The sequence below is a fragment of the Canis lupus genome, chromosome 4 (genome assembly GCF_048164855.1).
Source record: "Canis lupus baileyi chromosome 4, mCanLup2.hap1, whole genome shotgun sequence".
Taxonomy (NCBI): domain Eukaryota; kingdom Metazoa; phylum Chordata; class Mammalia; order Carnivora; family Canidae; genus Canis; species Canis lupus.
The window spans coordinates 59,655,850-59,679,721 of NC_132841.1; the positions used below are offsets into that span (position 1 = coordinate 59,655,850).

The 23,872-nt window shown below is 56.2% G+C and overlaps 1 protein-coding gene and 1 long non-coding RNA gene across 2 annotated transcripts; one reads left to right on the forward strand and one right to left on the reverse strand.

Moving 5' to 3' along the window:
- Window positions 1-471: 471 nt before the first annotated feature.
- On the reverse strand, window positions 472-20,053 carry SLC6A7 (solute carrier family 6 member 7). Its single transcript, XM_072824540.1, has 14 exons — window positions 19,893-20,053; window positions 14,091-14,274; window positions 12,310-12,441; window positions 11,889-12,123; window positions 11,298-11,436; window positions 9,684-9,818; window positions 8,530-8,633; window positions 8,275-8,399; window positions 7,477-7,589; window positions 7,114-7,245; window positions 6,546-6,645; window positions 6,250-6,350; window positions 5,542-5,709; window positions 472-2,166 (listed from the first exon to the last, which is right to left on the reverse strand). The coding sequence occupies exons 1-14, from the start codon at window positions 19,923-19,925 to the stop codon at window positions 1,957-1,959; spliced, it is 1,911 nt and encodes a 636-aa protein (XP_072680641.1). The 5' UTR covers window positions 19,926-20,053; the 3' UTR covers window positions 472-1,956.
- On the forward strand, window positions 17,686-22,892 carry LOC140632479 (uncharacterized). Its single transcript, XR_012030073.1, has 3 exons — window positions 17,686-17,950; window positions 18,871-19,000; window positions 21,848-22,892. It is a non-coding gene; the product is annotated as an uncharacterized lncRNA (long non-coding RNA).
- The last annotated feature ends 980 nt before the right edge of the window (window positions 22,893-23,872 follow it).

Below are 23,872 nucleotides of genomic sequence, written 5' to 3' on the forward strand. Positions count from 1 at the left end.
TTTATGTGGCAAGGTCCTGCCAGGAGGGGGTGGGGAGCACCAGGAAATTCTTCCAGCCTGGGAGGTTCGGGGCTCCTCCCTACCCTGGTCTCCCAGCCCCGGCTACACCTGGGGTAAGGCTGGGAGCAGCTGCAGCTGGGAAGGGGAATGTCAGCTGCCCGGGCTTGCCTTCCGCTCTGCCTGCCTCGCTGGGTACCTGTGAGCAAGGCCTCCCTGCCTTGGAGGGCCTCAGTTTGTCTGTATGTATAATGGGGGGCTAAGTTGTCTTGGAGGGCTTCCTCATCTTCGCCCCCCTTTCCCCAACCCCACTCCCCTGACGGACCGTGGCCACAGAGAAATGGGACAGCAAGTGTCAGAAGCCAGGAGAGCCAGGAAAGCGAACAGCAGAGCCTCAGTTCCCTCATCCGTCCCACAGAAGCTGGAAACCCCAGTGCTGCCCACATCACGGTTCTCGGCAGTCAGGAGAAGGGGTAGGAAGGATGACCTCATTGGTGTTTATTAACAGTAAACCAACAGAACACGGACAGGCTGGGGAGACGGCTGGAGGGAGGGGGTGCGCAGGCGGCCCATGAGGGTGCCCTGCCCCGCCCGGGCACATTGGCAAGCTCCACATCTCAGGGAAGGGGGGACCCCAGGACGGCCCCTCCTGTGCCCGGGGCTGAAGATGCCAAGGCCTCTGGCCACAGGCTTGAGGTGCTGGCTGCCCTTGGCTCTTGGCCTCCACCCTCATGCCTGGGCCCAGGGACCCCCGCCCCCGAGCAGAGTGTGCAGCATCAGGACAGATGTCGTGTGTGCAGACCACCTCCAAGCCTTCTGGTCGCCCTGGCTGACCCCGGCCAAGGCCAATTTCCCAGCAGTGCCTGGAGCCAGAGGAGACGGCGAGGTCCACCGGAACAGGGAGAATGGAGTGGAGGGGCTTTGGGGCCTGACTAGGACCCCTCACGCCCACCTCTCCACTTGGTCCTCTGTCCTGATCACGCCCGCGCTCCCTACACCCGAGGGCATGGGGTCCAGTGAGGGAAGCCGAGGGCCCTTCTTAGAAGTGTGGGGTCAAAATAAAATAACTGTTTCTCTGGAGGGGAAAAAAGTGTGGGGACCTCCTCCTTTCCCTACCCCCACCCCCTCAGGCCACCAGCCCCTCTCTCCCGCCCCCCCACGGGCCTCCCACCGCCACCCTGTCCCCTCTAATCCACCCTGCACACTGACCCTGAAAGATATTCTATCTAAAGCGCGACAAGATCATGCAAACCCCTGCCCCCCCTTGTCCCCTGCTCCCCTCCCCCTCATTCGACATTGCCCCCTGGACCCTGCTGTAACCTAGTAATACCCAGGTCTCTGCCCTGGGCTCCAAGTGGTGGTGGCGAGCCCAGGGGCTACACTGGGGCCTCCACACCCTGCCCTCCTCCCAACTTCCCATCGTCCAGGGCCCTCAGACCTCACCACCTTCAGGAAGCCTGGCCCTGGCATGGGAGCCCATAGGCTCTTTCTCTCACTTCACTGCGAACCCTCGGTGCCTGGGGGGCCTCGTGGGCCTCGCCACACCCCGAGTATCCCTGTCCAGCTCGGGATTCTGGCTGTTTGAAGTGTGTGGGGCAGGCTCCCCTAGAAAAGAGAGGAGTCTGGGCCCTGAACAGAGAGGCGAGAACGATGCCAGCTTCCAGGTAAGAAAGGGAGCTGGTTGGCCAGGAGGCCTGGGGTCCAGTCCCCTCTGCCATGCGACCTTGGGCAAGTCCCTCCTCCCTGGCCACAGTTCATCCACCTGCAGAATGAGGACTGAGCTTCAAGTGGGTTTGTGTGCGTGTGTGGAGAAGGTAGACACAGGAGAGGCAGAGGCCACAAGGAAGGACTTGCACTGGGGACCCACCGTGGCAACCTCTGCCGCGGGCCTCTCAGCACCCCGCAGGGCACGGCCACCCTTTGCAGCCGGCGGGGCCTCCTGTCCGCCTGCCTCCCGGCTCACATCATAGACTCCTCCTCCTCGGCGATCTCGCGGTCCACCTCGATGGCAGTGTTCTCAAAGCTGGTGATGCCTCCGTACTTGCGCATGTGCACCATCAGTGGCTTGGGCGACTGGCTCCCCGCCAGCGTGGCCACGTACATGCCAGTCCGGTTCTCCTCCAGCGACGGGCCCCAGTCCATGGCCGGCCGGCTGGCCTGCTGGAGCCGCTGCGGCAGAGCAATGACAGCGGTGAGAAGGGCCGGCGCTCACGGAGTGCTTCCGGGGGGCCAGGCACCCGCAGAGACCTAACCACATCACCTGGTCAGCCCTTGCCACGATCCCGGGGGGGCGAGGGCAGTGGCACCTCCCCAGGCGAATGAGTCACCTGCCCAGATGAGAGTCCTGCTCTGTCACTTGCAAGCTGGGTGGCCTCTGGCCATGGGATTTAAGCTTTCCGTGCTCTACTTCCTCCTCTGTAACTTGGGGATCATGATGCCCTCACAGGGTTGTCAGGAGGCACCGAGACGGAGCAGTTAGCAGGGCGCTGGGAACAGGCTAGGGCCCGGTAAGTGGTGCTGCTATGATTGCATGCCAGCCAATCCAGGAGCCCGCTCTGGGTCCCTTCCCCTAAATGCTGAGTCCTAAGCAGCTGGGAGCTTAGGGGAAGAGCCAGGAGCTGGGAGCCTGAGGCAGGGATTGTCGCTGACCCTCCAAGCGTCTCACATTTGGCCTCGCTCTGACTCTGATGGCTGATCTTTCCCCCTCGAGCCCCAGTTTCCATGGAAGGAGCGACGTGACTAAGATAATGACTAAGTCTGAACGTTCTAGGGTTCCTCCCTTCCCAGACCATTCCCAAAGCCCTCTGCCTGCCCTGAGGGGAGAAGAGCCCCAGACCCTTCAAGGAGGACAGATGACCAACATTAAGTGGAGCCTACTGTGTGCAGATTCAAGGAGGAATATGTGTGCGGTGTCCTTAGCCCAGGGTCTATCATGGCTCCATACTCCAAGCATAGTGACACTTACTGAACTGCTACTGTTGTAGAGCACGTGACCCCCCTGCTCAGAAACCTGCCACTGGCTTGTCATTTCACTTGGACTAAGGCCCAAAGTGCCTACCACAGCCTCCATGTCCTGGCCTCTGTCTACCTCCCTGATCTCATCGCCTGCCACTCTTCCACCGGCACCCACTGATCCAGTCTTGTCAACCTCCTTGCCACCTTCAAACATGCCAGCCTCTCCTGCCTCAGGGCCTTTGCACTGATTGTCCTTCTGCCTAAAATGCTCTCCCCTTAGACATCCACATAGATCATCTTGTTGGTTTCGCCAAGTGTCTGTCACCCCCTCACAGAAGTCTCCCCAGCCACCCTGGCCAAAATACCTTCCCCCATTCTCTATTCCTAAACTTTGCTTTTGTTTCAGTTTTTTATTTATTATCATTAAAGTATAGCACTTACCACTATCTTTATGTACTTGTTTATTGTCTGTCTCCCACACTAAAACACAAGCTCCCTGAGATCAAGGACTTAGATTTGTTTCCAATTGAATGCTAGAGCCTAGACCAACACTTCTCGACCTGAGTGCTCTGGATATTTTGGGCCGGAGAGTCCCTGTGTAAGAGCTCTCTGCGCACTGGGGGATGTTTAATGGCATCCCTGCTCTCTTGCCCCTGGGGGCCAGTAGCATCCCCTGTGCACATTATCCTCTTACGACAAGCAAAATGCCTCCAGACATTACCAAATGGCTTCTGAGAGCAAAATCACACCCGTGAGAATCCCTGGTGGGGAACAACACATTCACCGTGTCCCAGCCCTGTGCTAAGTGTGGGCTGCTTCATCCTTACAGTGTCCCTGGGACAGGGGCATTATGACCTTCACGCTCCACCCCCACAGATCGCATCCGCAAGTACAGTTCAGCGAGGTCAGTGAACTTGGCTAAGGTCACACGGCTGAGAAGTGGTGATGCTGGGGTTTGAACCTGGGCGGTCTGACTCCATCCTAAACTTTTAAAATGCTCTGCTTTCCTGCCCCTCCCATTCCTCACTACATTGATGAGCTTCTTTTCTTCTCACAGCAACCCTTACTTTAAGGACAGAGAAAAGCAAGTTTCAGAGAGGTGCATTAACTTGCTTAAGGCCACGCGGCTGGCAAACGGCAGATCCAGGATTCCTCCTAATGTGTCAGTGCTGGAAGCCCTGGTCTCTGGAGCTGGTACTTGGAGCCGGCCAAGGACTCCTCTGCAGTGCTCACCACCCAACAGCATGGCCCTCCACCTGGCTGTTGGTGGCTGCGGCAGCAGGGCAGGAGGGAAGCTTAGCGAGGCTGGGGCACTGTGAGTCCAGGGGGTTGGGGCCCTCCACCCTGGGCAACACCCCTCTCCTCCTTCCCTTTGCAGACACCTTGGTTCTCTGGCAAGGAGACAAGTTTCCCTTAGTAGCACAGGTGGGGCTCCCAAGGTTGGGAAAAAGCAAGGGGTTAGCTCCCAGTCACACAGCAGCTCTGTGTCCACAGAGCAGGGCTGGACCCCAGGACTGCCCTGTGGTCTGGGTGGTGCCGCCACAGCCCACTTCTGCCCTGAGCCTCTTTCCAGGCGGAGATATGAAGGTGGGGTGAGGGCCAGCGGAGGTGCAGTGCAGCAGCCTGGGGAGTGGGCGCACTAGGGTGCTGGCAGGCAGGCTGGGGGCAGTGGGTGGAGGGGCGCAGGAGGCTTGCCTTGTAGCCAATTCCAGTGGTGTAAATATCCCCGCCAAGGTCATTTCCAAGTAACCAATGGTTTAACAACTGGCTCACAACATCCCTGAATAATTAGCTCTTAGCTCTCATGAACCAGTACCAGCTGGCTCCAGCATACCCCTGATGGGATATATGGGGTGTGTGTGGGGGGTCCCTAGGCTCTCTCTGGACCCTAGGAGGCTCACTCAGCTCTGCTCACAGTGACAGCCTCTCCCCAGCGGAGGGACGCCACACCCATGGCCTCAGAAGTACAGAGCGTGGTGAGGCTCAGAGAGGTGCAGGGCATTGCAGTGGTCACACAGCATCATGGCACATCGACTGGCCCACTCTCCTGTGATGAGACCTGCAGATCCCCATGCCCAGACAACTTGCATCCTCTGCTTTCTGGATTTCTTCACAAAGCCTGGTGTGGGCAGGGCTCCCACCACCAGCCCATTCCCAGGTCACCCATGCACTGAAGCAGAGAGAAGGGTGACAACTCACCTTCTGGGGTCCCCATGTTGCCTTCTGACCCTGAGTTCCATAGGGTAGCTTTGGGCTGGTGACTAGAGTTCAAGACCTGACTGCTGCCCCACTCACAGTGGCACCCTGGGTCATTCCCTTGTCCTCTCCCCAAGACATGCAGGCATTGGCTGACATCTGTGGTCTTTGGATTGGGCTCCCCCCACCTCAGATGCCCCATGGGTGCCAGGGGAAGGACCCTAAGCCCCCTGAGCCTACCTCTTTCTAAGCAGGTCTGAGAAGATTCATAGCTCAGGCTACTGGTTGGAAAAGCCCGTGAGGCTTGGGTAAGGTGCTGGGGCAGATGTTTTCTGTTCTAGCAGGTGGGCCCAGGGCAGGAGGGCCGGGCAGACAAGGGCGGGGCAGACTTACCTCCCAGAGCGAGCCCTCCTCCCGAAGCACAGCCACCAGCATGCCGGCCGGGATCATGAGGCAGGACAACAGGCCCATCAGGATTCCCAGCAGCTCCGCCCAGGCTGGGAAGCGGTAGCTGCCATACTCTGAGGGCTGGTACTTGACGATGCTATACACCAGCAGGGCCTGTGGGTGGGGGCCCCAACATCACGGTGGGCTTCTGAAAGGCCCCGGAGCTTAGGATAACCCAGGTCTAAGCTACCTGAAGGCTGGAGAGAGCTCAGCCCAGAGCCACCCAGTGTCAGAGACAAGCCTGTCCTAAGCTGTATAGAACCTGAGACCATCTATCCTTGGAGCCTTTGTGAGGCCTGAGACGGCCCAGCTCTGAAACACCCTGTTCCTGAGAGAGCCTGTGCCTGAACTCCCATTCCAAGGCTGAGAAGCACAGATAGGCACCAACACACCAGCCTAAAGCCCCAGCCCTAAGGCCCTGCGGCCTGAGAAAGCCCCACTCGTTTTGCTAACGGAACGTGGGGCTAGGCCCAGCCCAAAAGCTGGGAGCATCAAGGGGGAGGGCAGTAGACCAAGATCCCCATGCCCACCCACCCCTCAGCCCCGACAGAGGTCCACTCTGGGCCAGGGCAGTCCTACCAGCCTGAATACCCAGGAGGGGACCCTACTCTCAGCCCTGGGTCCCAGCCGGCAGCCCTCCTTCCCACCCGTTACCAGGAGTGTGGCCGGGGACAGGAACAGCCAGCAGGCCCTGAAGTAGAGGCCCGGCTTGAAGCCCAGCATCATGTGGATGTCTCGGCAGAACCTCTGGATGCCTGCACAGGGGAGGACAGGAGCATGGCCCCACTGGCACCCCCCACGAGCACCAGCAGCCCCTCCTCCACCCCACTGCACCCACTGGAGACGCTGGCCCTTGGGAGCAGGGACCCAGTGCAGGGGGGCGCTCCACAGTAGACTCCCATCCTCCCACTGTGGGGAGCCTCAACTCCCTAGCCCATGGCCCCTCTCACCATACACCCGGGTGACGGCGAGGCACGTGGTGATCACTACCACCATTAGCCCGAAGCTGGCACTGTAGTCATCCAGAAGCACCAGCCAGTACATGCCTCCCTAGAACACAAGTCACAGCTCTGGGGTTCCCTCACCCCAGTCTTGCTCCGTCATGCAACCCCTTCTCCAGGCAGGGAGTGGGCAGGAAGCAGCCAGGTGATGGCAAGATGATGACAGCATGACCACTGTCCACCCACTGAGCCTTTATACACATCATCTTATCGGAGCCTCACAATGATCCTAGATGTAGGCTCCCACTTTATTGGTGGGAAAACAGGCTGAGGAAGGTGAAGCCACTTGTCCTGAGGTCCTTCAGTAAGTGTAGGAGCCAGGCTTGAAGCCAGGTCTTTTATTTCAAAGCCAGGACTCTGGGCCACAGGGCCAAGCTGCCTCGGGGGGAGAGAGCCTGGGGTGGGCTAGCCTCCTCCCAAAGAGGAAGAAGCAGGTGGCCCCGCGAGTAGTCACAGACATTGCTGCAGGCACCTGGCCTTGCCTCCCCCACCAGCTGCCCACTCTCCCTGCACTCACATCGGTGGTGAGGACCAGCCCCATCAGGTACATGGCCACGCAGATGAGCCCCGAGAACACAGCCTTCTTGGGCCGCAGGTAGTATGGGAACTCGTCCGTCACAGCTGTCACGATGGTCTCCAGGAAGGCAAACTGGGGAGGAGAGAAGGAGGTGTCAGAATTCTTGCCCCACCACACACACATACACACGTGCACAGACACACAAACTCACACAGACACACACACACTCAGATATACACACATCACACAGACACACACATACACATAACACATCACGTGTGGACACACAGACACACATCACACAGGGACACACCCAGATGCACATCACCCCGCAAGGTGCACGCCGGCACAGACAAGGCTCACCTGGCTATCCAAGCCAAGAGTCAGGAGCATAAAGAAGAAAAGGAAGGACCAGAAGGGCGACAGAGGCAGCATGGTCATGGCCTGTGGGTAGACGACAAAGGCCAGGCCGGGGCCTGGGCCAAGGGCAGAAAGGGTCAGCAGCCCGGGGCATGCACGAGGTAGGCCCCCGTAGGCACACTCAAACATACAGGGTCGCTTACACCCGCTTGGGTACACTAGGGTCACAAACCCAGAGATGCACACTGACTGCACACTTGAAACGCTTAACTCCTAGGACACAGGCCAGTACACTGCCGGTGTGCAATGAACACAGAGTGATAAAATAAATGAATTAATAATGAGCACAAACACAAGACTCACTAGGAAACCTCATTTGAATACACTTATGTACACCATCATTTACACAAACAATCCCACTCCACACATACTTAGACACATCCACTGGCACAGGACACTGATTCACATCCTCACTTGAACCCTCCATTCACTGGCACAAGACATCTTGACACAGGAAATGACTCATTTGGACAAGCAAGGCGAGTTGCTGAGATGTAACAAAACAGAAGACAATCTCGCACAGAAATTCATTTCTCTGCAGACACAGGTTGCCCACCCACACCCTTTTGCACTTGCACACCCAGAGACCAGGTAAGACACGTTCCTTTGCATGTGCGCACATCCACACACACACTGGCCACAGCCATCCACAACCTTGCAGGTCCACACGTGTGCCCCCTGCCCAGCCCCAGCTGTGCCCAACACACACCCTCACCCACCAGGGCTGGGCAGCCGGCCCACCTGCTTTGGCCACTTGGTCCACAGGCACACCCAGCTCCTGAGACATGTAGCCCAGCACAGAGAAGATGGCGAAGCCAGCCAGGATGCTGGTGACGGCATTGCCCAGAGTGACGATGAAGGTGTCTCTGCCAGGGGAAGTCCAGGCACACAAGCCCAGGCCGGAGTGAGCGGGCCCTGCCTTCACCCCGCAAGGCCTGCCCTGGCCAGCCTCTCTCCTCCCTGCTCCGGCCCCAGGGTCTGTCAGGCTGCACTAACCTGTAGATGTTCTGGTGAAATGTGTTATAGGAGGCAAAGGTGAGCAGACCCCCGAAGCCCACACCCAGGGAGTAGAAGATCTGAAGAGCAGCTTCGATCCACACCTGTGGCAGGGAAGAATGCAGAGGGAGAGCAAAGCGAAGGGGCTGGCACACCACAGCCACGTCCAGGGGGCCAAGGAAAGAGGAGGGAGGAGGTGGGGCGGGAGCTAGCCAACAGGTCCAGGGAACGGCGTGGTGAAGAGCCTGGCCCAGAGTAGGTCAGGAGGAAAAAAAAAAAAAAACCTCTCCTGGCCTCAGTTTCCCCATCCAGAATCTAGATGATCGCTAAGGTGGGTCCAATTCTGAAGGAAGTCGTGTCTTATGTAAATTCTCAGTAGATCCATGTTGACAACGAGCCCATGGAACCCCTTTACTTCCTCCTTGCATTTGGAGGGCCCTCAATGTGATTCCCTCCTTTGTGGCTGTATGGTCTCTCCTCTCTGAGCCTCGGGACCTCCCTCTGTAATGCAGGGATAGGAAGAGGAGTTCCCTTATAGGGTGGCAGTAAGGATTCATGACTACCTACGTGCCAAGTGCTAGGGCAGGGTCAGGCACTCATCCCTTAACAAATAAGAAATGTTAGCCGTCAGCAGTACTGTTTCTGTCATTACTAATGCCCTCCTTGGGGTTTGGAGTCAGACACATCTGGGTTGGAACTCCAGCTCTGCCACTCCCTAGCCATGGGACCTTAAGCTTATCACTCTTTTGGGCCTCAGTTTCTTTGCCTGTAAAATGGGAGAATAACGTCTACGTTTTTGTTTTTTATGTCTACTTTTTTTTAAGGTTTATTTTTTTAGTAATCTTTACATCCAATGTGGGGTTCAAACTCATGACCCTGAGATCAAGAGTCACTTGTTCCTCTGACTGGGCCGGTCAGGCGCCCCAGAATAAGGTCTACTTTTTTTTTTTTTTTTTTGTAATAATGTCTACTTCTGAAGTAGAAGAATAAGAAATGAAAGAGACACAGTGTTGAGCACAGAGTGTGGTACCAAGGGCCCACCACACGGAGGACTCCTACCCGCTGCCCTCTTTTTCTCCAGGGGGCCCTCCTCCTTTTGCCCCCTGGCTTAAGGCCTGATCCCTCCCTCTGCGCCCCAGCCCCGAGAGCCTCACCTTGGAAGACAACAGATGGTGGAACTGGGGGGTGAGATAGAACTGGATGCCCTTCCAGGCCCCTGGGAGCGTGACTCCTCGGACCAGCAGCATGAGCAGGATGAGGTAGGGGAACGTGGCCGTGAAATACACCACCTGAGATGTGATAAGTGGCGATGGCAGGCAGGGAGGACCCTGCTTCTACCCTGTTCCTCTTCCAGAAATCCCCGTCTTACCTAACTCGCCTCCTCAACCTTTGGGTAGGCCAAGCTGAGAACAGCCATTATCTATGATGCTTCTCTTTCCCTCCCCGCCTCCCACCCTCCACACACAGATCCTTCATTAAAACCCTGTCACTGCTTCCTGAGGTGTCCCCAACCTATCCTGTTTCCAGCTCTGCTGCGCCCCACTCCAGGCCACCCTCAGCCCTTGCCTAGAGGCCTTGTCTAGGGTTTATGAGACTCTCCTCCTGCCATATGCTCATTCCCTCGCCCCCCAGCCCATGCAACCCATCCTGTGTGGTCATCTGCCACTGCACATTCCCAAAGTTCCCCCTACCCTGTCTCCATCTGTTCCCAAACCTCCAGGTACTTCCTCGGTAAACACCACCAGGTCTCAAGCTCCCCACTGCCCGGATTTGCACCTTGATCACTTCTCTCTTTCTCATTGGTTTCTACCCTACCTTTCTAAGTCTTTCTTTTGGTGCCACTCCTCGTGGGTGACACTTCTCAGCACTTTGCACAGGGACAAGTTCTAATTTATAAATGATTGAGTAAACCATTCAGAAGGCTTCCAAGTCTTTCTAAGCCAGCTTCATGGTCCTTTCCACCCTTCATAACATCAGGTGGGCATCTGTGGTTTTGTCTTCCTAGCATCCAGCTGGTCTCCTTCAGATACCAATCCTCTGACTTTCCCTAGCTGGGGCTGACTCCATTCCCAGCTCCGGGGATGGGCATATGACGAGGCCCAGGCAAGTACAGCACCCCACCCTCCTGAACACAGTGACTGGTTCAGGGATGGGTACATGACCCTGCTTACACAGTGAGACTCAGTTCTAGGGGTTTTGAAAACTGGGGCAAGAGAGAGAACTCTTGGGTAGGCAGGTAAGATGGAAGCCTGAAGCTGCTAAGGGGACCCTCATGGAGAATGAAGCCTGAGAAGGAAGCCAACTGGAGGAAGGCACTCCTGAGAGACCCAGAAAACCATATTCCTGATGACACCCATTGAATCCTTAGACCAGCTGTACCTGAAGCACACCCTTTGGACTTTCCAACAGACCAAATGGGCTCTAGTCACTTGTACCGACACCTAGACCCACCTTCCAAGCATCCAATAAGCCAACTTGCAGAGCCTCTTCAAAGTGCCAAGCACTGGGTTAGGATACAAACTTGAGTAACAGAGAGGGCCATCCTTGACAAGTTTCCAGTCTAGTGAACCAGTGAACCAGCCTAGCCACCATCCATCCTTACCTCCAAATCTTTCTTCCAGCAGTGCTTCCCACCCCCCACACCCGCACCCCCACTCCCAACCTCTTCCCAATTCATCCTCTCAGGCTCAGTCCATGCCCTGCTGCCTCCTCCAGGAAGCCCTCACCCCTCCCAGCCCCGCAGGCCTCTAGGACCCCCCAGGGCTCACCTTGCCCGAGGACTTCACACCCTTGAGGATACAGAGGAACACGATGACCCAGGCAAGCAGCAGGCAGAGGCAGAGGTTCCAGCGGATCTCCCCGGGACTGCCAATGCCCTGGCTGCCTTGGATGTGGAGAACGTAGCGGCTGTGGGGGATGAAGATTTGAGTGTCCTCTGGTCACCCTGCCACACTCCACGGGCATGGGGTAAAGCTGTGGCCAGCAAGGTTACTATTACTGGTGTCATCAGCATCATGATTATCAGCCAGTGTTTACTGAGCATGATTATCCAATAGGCTGGTGGCACAATTTATACTTCCTTCCTTTAAGCCTCACAACGACCCTCAGAAATACTATTATCATACCCACTTCAAAGATAAAGTATCAGAAGCCAAATACTTTGCGCAAGGTCACACGGCTGGTCGGCGAAGAGCTGGGATTAGAAGCCAGAGTCCACCTAACACCAGTACCGGGATTCGGCCTTCCAGGTACAAGCTGAGCCCCCCGGGGATGCCGGCCCATTCCTGCCCCTGTCATCACCCCCCACCCCAGCAGCTTGGGGCCCTCCCAGACAGCTGCTGGGCCGGCAGTGGCCTGACCTCCAGTACTCCTCGCTGGGGCTGACAGTGCTGGTGAGGTTGAGGGGCAGGGCCCCATTGCCACCCTTGGAGCCTCTATGCTCAAGACAGAGGTCCGTGTTCCACCAGTTGCCACAGTGCTCCCAGGGCAGGTTGCTGGTGAGGGAGGCGAAGAGGTAGAAGAGGACGTAGGCGATGATCATGTTGTAGTAGATGGCCACCAGGCCTACGATGAGCAGCATGGCCGCGCCGGCACCTGGGCGTGCGGGAGAGGGGGCTGCCCTCAGGTCAGGCCTTCCTGTGGGCCAGGCTGTGGGGCCTCAGAAGCCATCCTCCCTCTGTGGACTTCGCTTCCCTCTCTGCCTAGAGAGGCTGAGGCATGGGGGGCAACCTCCCTGCCTCCCCCAGGCCAGGACCCCTGCCATGACTTATGAGGCCTCACCTTTGAAGAGGGGACTGATTTTCCAGACGGCCAGGGGTCCCAGGCTGGAGAACTGGCCCAGAGAGAGCTCAAGGAAGAAGAGAGGAATGCCACAGATGGCCAGCATAAGGAAGTAGGGCACGAGGAAGGCGCCTGGAGGAGGAAGAGGAGGAGGAGGAGGAGGAGGAGGAGGAGGAGGGTGGTCGGCAAGGTCTCAGGTGGGTCAGCTCCTCTGAGGCCCAGCCCCGCCCCCGTCCTGATGGCAGACACCTGCGACCCCACGGAGTCCTTCTCCTGTGGACTGGGACTGATATATATCAGATCACTGAGGGCTAAGGGGGCTGGCGGGGCTTTACTCACCTCTGCAGCCCCAGTGCCCAGGGCAGGGCTGGGCTCAGAGCAAACACTGAGTGAGTGAAGGAACACTTGAGGGAATGCCCTGCCGGAGAAAGTGCAAACTCCTCAGTAGGAAACGAACGCCCTCGGGATCTGGCCCCAATCTACCTTCCTGTGTCCTCTCTGCCATGCCACCTTAGGTGCTAGCGGCTGCCACCAGTTGTCCCCTGTGTCCCACACCCCTCCCCATTGGCTTCTCCAATTGGCAGCCAGCTCCTTTAGAAAACTGCCCACCAGGCTCTGGGAGGGCTGTCGGTCATGCTAGCCCCTTACTAGCCACCCCTTCTGGGAGCCAGGCCAGTTAAGACACCTTCCCTGAGATCCTATATGGACGCGCTCAGAGAGAACAGCTCTGAGGATGAAGTCATTGTAGAGTTGTCTGTGGCCACCCCCTCCCCCACCTGCAAGGAGGGAGCTGGCCCCAGGAAAAAATGAGGTCAGCACTGAGAGAGAAACAGAATTGGGAGCCAGGGAAAGGGAGAGCAGACAGGACTGTGGCCATTATGGAGTTCCTAGAGCATCAGAGGCCAGCTCCAGTCTCACACTTTCCGGTCACAGCAATTCATCTTTTCCTTGCCTCATCTCCTATTTGGACTATTTCTGTCGCTCTGCCAATAGGTGCTTCTTCCAGGAGTTTGGCAGAGACGGAAGGAGGCTTCGAGGGTGGGTGGTGGGAGCACACTGGCTCTGGACAAAGTAGTCCTGGAGGTGGAATGTTGGGTAGGCCACCGTGTGACCTTGGACAAGGGACCTGGCTTCTCCAAGCCCTGGCTGTCACATCAAGGCAACCGTACCCGCCCAGGAGGGTTGTCATCAGGGTTAAGTGAGAGCACCAAGCCTGGGGCTGGCAGATGGTGAGTGCTCAACCCCAGCTATTGTTAACAAGACTCAGATCAGTCACTTGATGGCAAAGCAGGGACAACAGAGGATTGGTTTAAGGTGGGACGGACTTGGTGTTTGCAGTCGGAGTGGAAGGAACCAGAAGAGGAGGACAGATCGAAGATTCACAAGTGGGAATGACGGATGGAGTGAGGTCCTGAAGGGGGTAGGGGAGGAGGAGGGATGGGAGAACTTTGAGAGCACAGTGATCACTGCCAGGCAGGTAGGTACAGCCTGCTGTCATGAAGCAGAGGCAGCTTCTCTGCCCATCACTCAGGGCCCAGGCTTTGTGGGGGGAGGTGAGTAGGAATCCACTCTGGGCATGGGAGAGAGAGCGGAGGGGTTGGGGTGATGAAAAAAGACAAGGCAGAGAGAGCTCGGTTCTCCCAGCCCCATTTCACTGCTTTCAGTGAATTCCGCTCAAGGCCATCTAGGAGGTGGTGGCTAATGCCACTGAAAAACTCACTCCACCCCAAGCCTTGGCCTACTAGCCTAGATGCCCCACAAGCAGCCCTTTGGGCCCCTACCTCCTCCGTTGGTGTAGGCTCGGTAGGGGAACCGCCAGACGTTCCCCAGGCCCACACAGTAGCCAATGCAGGACAGCAGGAAGTCCAGCTTGCCCGTCCAGTTGCCCCGGTCTGCGGCAAAGTCCACATCCAGATCTACATCGCCCTGGTCACTGGGGGTCATCAGCAGGTCTGGGGTAATGGGCTGCCAGTAAAAGAGACCAAAGGGGTGAGGGAGAAAGAAGAGGCCAGGTTGTGACACATCCCGCCCCACACCCAAAATAAGAATATGAAATCAAACAGAGCTGAATATGGAGATACTCTCCTGGGTGAGGAAATCAAGTGCTCTGACCTGGGCTTTCACGTTATACATAGGAGCTCCTGGGGGTTGCAGGTCACTACAGACTTATGAGGCCAGCAGGGTGGCTCAGGCACAAAGAAAGCCAGCTTGATCTTAGTTCAGTTGACACAGAGGTCAAATCAAGGGAGGTCCTATGTTGATGACGATGACGATGATCTTAATAATGGTTACCACGTACTGAGCTCTTATTATATGCTGATTTCATTCTCAGAACAACACTGAGCTAAGTACTTGTTTAAGCGCTGTTTTATTTTTTAAAGATTTTATTTATTTATTTATTTATTTATTTATTTATTTATTTATTTAAAAGATTTTACCTATTTATTCCTGAGAGACACACAGAAAGAGGCAGAGACATAGGCAGAGGGAGAAGCAGGCTCCCCACAAGGAGCCCAATGTGGGACTCGATCCCAGACCACGGGATCATGCCCAGAGCCAAAGGCAGGTGCTCAACCACTGAGCCACCCAGGCATTCCTTCATTTGTTTATTTGAAAGAGAGAGAGAGAGAGCATGAGAGAGAGAGAGAGAATGAGCAGGAAGGACGGGTAGAGGGAGGAGGAGCAGTAGAGGGAGAAGGAGAAGCAGACTCCCTGCTGAGCAGAAAGCCCAATGTAGGGGCACCATCCCAGGACCCTGTGATCATGACCTGAGCCTAAAGCAGATGCTTAACCAGCTGAGCCACCCAGGCACCTCTTGGTCCTGGTTTGCTTGTTTTTTAAGATTTTATTTATGTATTCATGAGAAACACAGAGAGAAGAGAGAGGCAGAGACACAGGCAGAGGGAGAAGCAGGCTCCATGCAGGGACCCTGATGTGGGACTCGATCCCGGGTCTCCAGGATCAGGCCTTGGGCTGAAGGCAGCGCTAAACCTGTGAGCCAACCAGGCTGTTGGGTCCTATTTTAATCATGAGGACCACTGGGGCTCCAAGAGGTGTCAGGACATACCCGAGATTTTACAAGGCTGGCTGGTGGAGAGCTAGTTCTCAAGCCCAGAGCTTCTCAGCGGTGAAGCTCGAGTGTCCAACCTCCAGGGCTGCCTTTTGCTATTCCATTCCAGGCATGGTATTTTAAGAAAGACACAGATAGCTCGGAGCATGTCTACAGGGCAAGTGGCCAGACAGGAGGGTGCTCAGAAGAAGCAGTCACAGGAGGACAGGGGAAGAAGTAGGGGCCCTTAGCACAGATAGAAGAGGACTTGGAGGGAACACAAGCTACCCCAAGGGAGGAATTCGATTTATGCTCTGGTGGCTCAAGGAGATCTATGGAGGACTGTGAATTTTAGTTCACCATCAGGAAGAGGCTACTGAGTTCCAATCTATCTCACAAAAGTCCTAATCTTCTTGTCACTGCAGGAGAGATGCATGCACAGAGGGGACAGGAAGCCAGCTGTCCCTAACATCCCTGCCTGCGATTCAAGGAGGGTGGAGAAGTCCACTGGGCATTCTCCCTCCAGACTGGGGCTGGGAAATGGAGGCTCTCCTCCAGCTGCTCAGAATGCTGGCCCGGCAGATGAGTTAGGACGTCTGTGAGCCGCTCAAGCTGAGGGCCAGCAAGGAAGCCCAAGGACACCAGGCCAACTACCTAAAATTCAGAGAGCAGTTCCCCAAAGTGTCTCCTGGAATGGGTCAGAAGAAAGGGTCAGCCATGCCCTTCCCACTTGCCTCTGAAATTCAAACCCATGGCAGAGAAGGACGGAACTGCAAAGAAAGCCAACTGTCAGGAACCTGGGAGGCTCAGTGGTTGAATGTCTGCCTTGGGCTCAGGGAGTGATCCTGGGGTTCTGGGATGGAATCCTACATGGGGCTCCCTGCAGGGAGTCTGCTTCTCCCTCTGCTGTGTCTCTGCCTTTCTCTGTGTCTCTCATGAATAAATAAATAAAATCTTAAAAAAAGAAGAAAGAAAGAAAGAAAGAAAGAAAGAAAGAAAGAAAGAAAGAAAGAAAGAAAGAAAGAAAGCCCATTGTCTAATTACATCACGGTTCTGAGAAAGGAGAAAGGACCCTCCTGCTTCTACTGAGAAATAGTGGTGAGAAAACAGTGATACCTCTGGACTGGGAGTCAGGAGACTACAATTCTAGTCCCAAGTCTGTGCCACTTCATGGTGTGACTTGAGGGAAGAGTTTTCTGGGCCTCAGTTTCCCCATCTCGAAACTGAGGGAATTTAATAGATCAGTGTTTCCAAAAACTCATCCCTTGGGATGTTCATAGACGCTCAAGACTTCTTCTTGAGTCAAAGAAATTGGGGGAACACTGGATTAACACAAAGCAAAACAGTTTTCTTTGTTGCAGGACTTGTCAGATCCTTTAATGCATCAATACCCACTGGGACTATCTAAATGGGGATTAGAATAGACAGTGTTCTGCAATTCTATTGAAGGAAAGGGTTTTAAGAAGCTTGCATGCTGAGATTTACTCTGAGAAATGTAGGTCCATCTATTAGTCTTCTGGCTCTAATGGCCTGTGAGGCAAGCTTCACCAGACCCTCAGCTAGAGACACTCACAGCCGTTGAAGACCAGATTGGCTCCTAGCACAGGGATTCGGGAATCAGCTACTGACCAGGTATTTTTTTCCCCTAAAATTGCTCTTCCTGGCACCAGCCAAGTGGGTGTCCACACACAAATTGGGTGGTGACAGAGGGGGTTTTGCCGGGCATTTGTCCTGTGAGCATTGCCGGGATAAAGAGGTGGAAGGAGAGTGCAGGTGTCATAGGACTGGAGGCATCCAGCTGCGGTGACAGGGTCAGGCGATGGGTTTGGGGGTAACAGTCTTGGTTGGCTCTCGGTGACAGTGGCGACCATGGTAACAATCCTGCCTGAGGCTGGCTATTGGCCAGAAGGGCAGTAATAACAGGGACAGCCTGGCATAACTATGTGTCTTGGAGATGATGATAACGAACGTGAACAAGCTGCTTTTCCAGTAATTGGGCTTGTGGTGATCTCAGACATGCTGGGCTGAGGGTAGCAGCAACCCCCAGACCTATCTGAAACCTGCCCCAGCCCTCTTAGCACTGTGCTTCCACAGTTTTCCTCCCCGGCTGGGTGAGTACGGGCCCCCTGGAATCACTCCCTGCCAGGTGAGCTCCGGGAGGGATGGAGGAGCAGCCAGTTGACACCGGCCCCTGAGACGGGGTAGTGTGGCAGGCCGGTCACCCTGTGAGCCCCCCAGCCCCGTCAGGCCAGCTGGCAGGAGGGCCCAGTAATGAGGTTCCTCTGATCCCTCCTGAGAAGCTGCTGCCCTTTCTCTGCTCACAGAGCAGTCCCGGCTCTCTGTTTCCATGGTGACAAGAGTTCCAAGAGCAGGATGCTGCCAGCTTTTCTGTCCCCCTCCTCCCCCAATCAGAGGGAAGCCTGCTCCTGCTCCAGGGACAGGGGACTGGGTCCTCCAAAGATAAGCCAATCCCAAGACCACCTGGAACCCCCAAGCCCACCATAGGCCGAATCCCAGGAGGCTGGCACATGGAGAGGATGGGACTGCCTGGGAGACAAGTAACCAAATCGATGGGGCAGCGTTGGAAGCTCGGTGAGTCGCTTCACACTTCCGCCTGGGCGTGAAGATCCCACCTCCGACTCCCCACTGCCTATCCCGAGTCACGCAGGAACGTAATCCTGAGTTTGTCAGGCCTGCACCCCCTCTGTTTAGGGACCAACAGATGTAGGTCACCAGCAGTGGCAGGCTCTGGGAGAGGTTAGCCTGCCCCAAGCCAAGGCTCTCAGACCTTCTGCAGGATGAGAGAGACAATAGAAATTTGGAGTCCAACTTCATCATTGTGCAGATGAGGAAACTGAGTCTCAGGGAGGGGAAGGGATGAGTCCAAGGTCAAATAGCAAGATAAGGGCAGAGCAAAACCAGATTCCACACCCCTGACTTTGAGCCCAGGGCTCATCTCTGAACAATGCTATTCCCTGGCTGATACCTGGCATTTCCTCCCTCCCTGCCCCCTTCACCTTGAGACCAAGGGAGAGGACACTGAAGCCAGGTGGCCCCACCCTGCCCTGATGGTCCTAGGTTGCTCAGCCCCTCTTTGGGAAAGCAGCAAGCTGCATCCCCCATGTCTGTTTTCTCCTTGTCTATAAAGTGGGGATAACAAGACACAGCTCCCAGGTAAGGCTTCACAGAACGTGGCTATACACACGGTGTGGCCCTGTGGCAGTAAGGAACAGCAGCTCTTGTGGGGAGAGAAAGGGGAGAGAGTAGGAGAATGGAAAAGAGTGGGGAGCAGGACCCAAGAAGACCCAAGAGACCACAAACAGCCCCAAGAAGTCACTCATGTCAACGAATAAAAAAGACCCACTTATCACAGTGGTTCTCCGCCCAGCTGCAGGGTGGGGCGGGGTGGGGGAGAAGGCTCCAATGAGGGGCAGGAGGGAGGGGGATGGGGGTGGAAGTGGTCAATATAACACCAGCCCCTCAGAGTCCTTTCTCCCATCTGCCTCTACCAGCCCCTGCGGGGTCACCACATCCCCCAGGCCCCACTCAGGAACAGCGGGGCCTGCTTTGGTGCCTTGATACTGGAGCTGGATCATCAAATGATAGTCCAGGTTAGAGAATGGACTTGCCCAAAGTCTCAGGGTAAGTGGTATCTGCAGAAATAGTGCCCAGGAGTTCTGACTCCTTGGCTAGGACTGGTACTTTTAAGCCAAAAGCGAGAAAACTTGACCCAATACTCTTCCTCCCTGCCCACGCCCCGCCCCCACAGGCGACTTGGCTGGGGGGTCTAGCCCCACAGGAGAGGTGGGGAGGGGCTGTGGGCTCCACCAGGGCTCCAGAAGCACAGAGCTGGCCCTTCTCTCATGCCAGCTTCCACCCCACCCCCAGATCCCTTGGGTCTCCCTCTCTTCCCACCCTGCCCTTGCCTCCGGCCAGCCCCGCTGATGGGCAGCCTGGGGTCTTAGCGGGGGAGCTAAAGCGGATGGGCAGGAAGCAGGTGGCGGCCCCCCCGCAGGGCAAAAGCCTGGGCAGGAAAGACAGCGACCCCCTGCTGGCTCTGCGAGGCTGCTTCAGGGTAGAGCGCACGCAGGAGCACCAGGGCGGCTCCCCGCCCCCCGCCCCCCACCCCCGAAATTAGTCCAGCTAGAGGCTGGCGCTCAGCTCTGCTCACAGCCCGGACCCCAATCAGCCCCTGGGGGGAACGGCTGGGGTACTGGAGAGGGTGGGTGCTCGGCCCCAGACACCCCTACCCCGTGCCTCCTGGGGGTGCAGACACCTGTTCAAGGGCCTGGCCCACTGAGCCCCAGCCCCATCACACCACACCCCGACCCCCAGATGGGGACGGCCGCGTCGCCACCCCCACCCCCACCCCCCGGCAGGCCGTGACCCCGCCCCTCCTTGCGACTTAGCTCAGCCCGGCCTCCCCCAGCCCCGAGCCGGGACCGGCCGGCGCCCTCTCAGACCCTCCCGGGGCCTGGATGGGGGCGGGCCTCTGCTCCCCTCCCTCAGGTGCGCCCCCGTCCTCGTGCCCTACCTTGCGTTGGGGAGCTCCCTGGAGCTTCTTCATCTTGGAGGGCGGGCTGCCGGGGCTCCCCGGCTTGGCTTCCCCCGGGAGCCGAGAGCGAGCGAGCGAGCCGGAGACCGCGCCGCCGGCCGGCCGCCCACTTTGCCCCGGCGGCTCCCGCGCACCGGCTGGGGGGGCGCGGGCGCAGGCGCTGCCGTCTGGCGGCTGCGGGCGCGGGGCGCGGGGCGCGGGGCGCGGGGCGCGGGCCGGGCGCTGCGGACGCCCTGCCTCTCCCTGCGCAGCGCCCGAGCCTGGGGAGGGGTGCACGGCTGCGCCCGCGTAGACACCCAGACAGACGGGCTGACGGACCGACAGCCGGGGGATGCGCGCGCCCCCGCACGCAGAGCTGCGGATTGGAGGGGCCCGAGCGCAGGAGGAGGGGGGTCCGCGACGGGAACCCTCGGAGGTCTGGAGGCCTCGGCCACCGTCTCCTGCGTGACCTTGGGCAAGTAACCTGCCCTCTCTGGGCCCCCCTTTCTCCCATTGGGCAATGAGAAGGGCAGGCCACGTGCATGGACACTGACAGCCCGCTCCTGGTTCCGCCAAGCCAGTGCCTCCTCCTCTTTGCTGTGTGACCTTGCCCACGTTAAATAAGATCGCCCCCCCCCCGCCTTTTCATCTGGAAAATGGGGATAAGAATCTTACCACCCTTTCAATAAGGTGAGGAATCCAGGGAGATTGTGCCTAGAAAACATGTAGTGCAGGGCAAGGCACATAGTAGGGGCTCAGTTGACATTCACTGACTATGAGTTGCCCACTCTTGCCAACAAAAGGAACAGCAGCCATGAATCAGGTATTTATTCAATCGTCCTAATCTACCAATATTGATTGTACCAGATCCTGGGCCAGTTCATATTGTCTCAACACAGTGACCTGGAGGGACAGATGGTATCATCCTTATTTTACAGATGGGCAAACTGAAGCAAAGAGGTTAAGTTACTCACTCAAGGTCACAGAGCTAGTGAGTGACACCAGTGACAGAGTCAGGCCTCATGGACCTTCTGGGTGGTCTGGAACATTTCTCCTTTCCCTGGGATGAAAGAGATACAGGGAGGTTTGGGCAAGAACAGATAGGGCAAGTGTCACCGTGTTGCGATGGCTTGTGACTTACATGATCACCCGGGTTCTTAGCCACCAGCAGTATGACCCCAGGAATGTTATAATTTCACATCTCTAAAATGAGCCATCAGGGACGCTGTGCCTGACTGACCTATCAGGGCCTTGTGAGGGTCTGTGTGAGCCTGTGACTAGGATGGGAAATTATTAGCTAGAGCGTTCATGCCCATTGGTCTCATACATGCTAGTGGATCTGGCATATGCATTACAAATCATGCCCCTTTCACTCCAGTGTCCCGGTTCAGGCACTAAGCCATAGTGCCTGAACATAGTGGGTTGCCCTACCATCCGCCACAACCCATTGGGGAGAGTGAGTATAAGGGCCTGTTGTCTCTCGTACCCCTGGAGCCTAGAAGGAAGCAAGAGGGGTTTATATGGGAGTACAGGCTTGGGTAAAGGGCCTGGCTGGGTCCTGGGCCCACCTTTCCTCCCCAGGTCCCACCCAGCTGCTCCTTCCTTTAAGCATGTCCTTAGAACACCTGGGTGGCTCAGTAGTTGAGCATCTGCTTTTGGCTCACGGCATGATCCCAGGGTCCAGGATCAAGTCCCACATCGGGCTCCCCATAGGGAGCCTGCTTTTCCCTCTGCCTATGTCTCTGCCTCTCTCTGTGTGTCTCTCAATAAATAAATAAAATCTTAAAAAAAAAAAAAACAACCTGGCCTCAAAGGGCTGGCCAGGGGGTCTCCAGATGCAGGAGGAAAGAGCCCTTTAGGCATGAATGTGAATGGAAGAAGCCTTCTTGGAACCCTACTGTGTTCATTGGATGAAGGATTATATCCAATATCTAACTTATGATTCTTTCCAACAGCTTGGGAAGACTGGTTTGTGCATCCCTGTTTTGCACCTGAGGAAACTGTCTCAGAGGAGTGAAGTCATATACCCAAGGTCACACAGAGCACGGAATCTCTGGGCTTTGGAGAGGGGAGAAGCCCATGGCTCCTGAATCCAAGAAGACCCAGGCACGACTCACCCCTGCCCCTCCCTTAGGGCCTGTCAGTTCTCTTACAGCACAGGCTGTAGCTGTGCTCAACAACCCCATCATTAGACCCTATGGAAGGTCCAGAGAACTACAGGAAGAGGGACTAGAGGTGAGGCATTGGCTCAAGAGCCCTGGAAGACTGGCCTCTTTATGGCCCCTTCCCCATTGTGCCTGCTTCCCCCGGATTCAGCCCTGGGGGGAGCCGCCAGCCTTGCAGAAGTGGGAGGGAAGAGGACTGGATCTTTAGCCTTCCTCAAGCAAACGTGTCATGGGGTGACCACTGAACATCCCTGGCAGTCCCTGGGGCTGTGAGTGCAAATGGATCCAGGCTCACACTTTTCAGATGGGTACACTGAGGCCCAGAATAGGCAGGCAGGACCCGCACAACTACTGTGTAAAGCAGAGGCGGGGTTACTCCTGGCATCTAGGAGTCTGACCCTGCACAGGCTCTGCCCTCTAGATCCTCTGCCCTATCACTACAACCCTTGGTGGGAAAGTCTGGTCTTCATCAAACAAACAAAACCCCAATATTTTCTAGAAGATATTGTCCATGTAAGCCAACCTGCCCATGTAGGCCCCAGTCTTATCATACAACTGGCTATGAGATCAGCCACCAAGCACATTTGACAGTTGCTACAACCACCGACTCTGCTCCCTGATCCCAGAGGAAGCTTGTGTAGTTTTGGGCAGAATGACCACTTAGGAATCCTAACCAGTAAATAATCTATCTCCCTTCCCCCTCTTCCCACCTCTCCCTCGTTCTCTCTCTGTTTCTCCTGGTCTCACATCAAACCAGAATGGAGATGTGTGCTGATTTAAGGAAAGTGTTAGATGAAAATGTACTTCCTTTTATTATATAGGGAGATATTTTTAAGTGCATATAAATAAACATTTTTAATTTGCTAAAACGTTCAGACTTTATCACTGCAGAGCATGTGTTTTGTTACACCAGCGAGTGGCGACTGTGAAAAATGAGGAATCAGACTGCTAGTCCATCTGGTATGATTCAGAGAAAGTGGCTCCGGAACAGCCACGCTGGGAGAGGATTGCCCTCCAAAGCGGCCCTGTCCTAGGCCTGCTGTCCTCCCAGGTTCTGCGTCCCATTGGTGGGCACCTCATCCACCTGGAGCCGGGCTGGTTTCCTTGGAGCTCCGCAGTCCTCCTGCCCCCCATCATAACCCGTTACACACACATGCACACACATGTACCCTGGGCGGCAGAAGACCTCCTCTGTTCCTCATGCTGGCTGAGTCCTCCCCTAGAGTAGAGCTGTGGCCGTCTCTGCTCTGCCCACACCCATCTCTCGGCAATCGATGGGATTGGCTCCCCCACACACTGAGGCTCTGGGCATGGCATTAGGGAGCTACAGGGGAAATTGCATGAAAAACAGTGCTGATGTGCATACTTCCGATTTGCTAGAGGCCATGACCAGACCATGGGCCTTTGAGGACCAGGTCAAGCCATATCTGACGTTTGTCTGGACCCCCAGTCTCCAGCACCAGGTCAGGGCCTGCCACCTGGGGGAGGACGGCATAAAATCACTACACACACAACAGAAGCGGCAGCAGCTATTCCTGACGGGAAGGCTGGAACACCTTTTAGCCCTGGGTTGGCTGCAGAGTCTGATAGGACATGAGGGGTCCCTTTCCTGAGCCACAATGCCCCAGGCCCTGGTGGAAATCTCTGAGTGATAGAGAGCTCACTACTCAGCCCAAGGCATTGCTTAGAAGTTGTTGGAGTTAAAAGTTTCCTTTTTACTGAAATTCAGAGACCAATTGACAGGTGATCACCAACCTAACTTGTGGGGCCCCCCAACCCCCCCCCACCTCACAAGTGGGCAGCAGCTACAGCCTA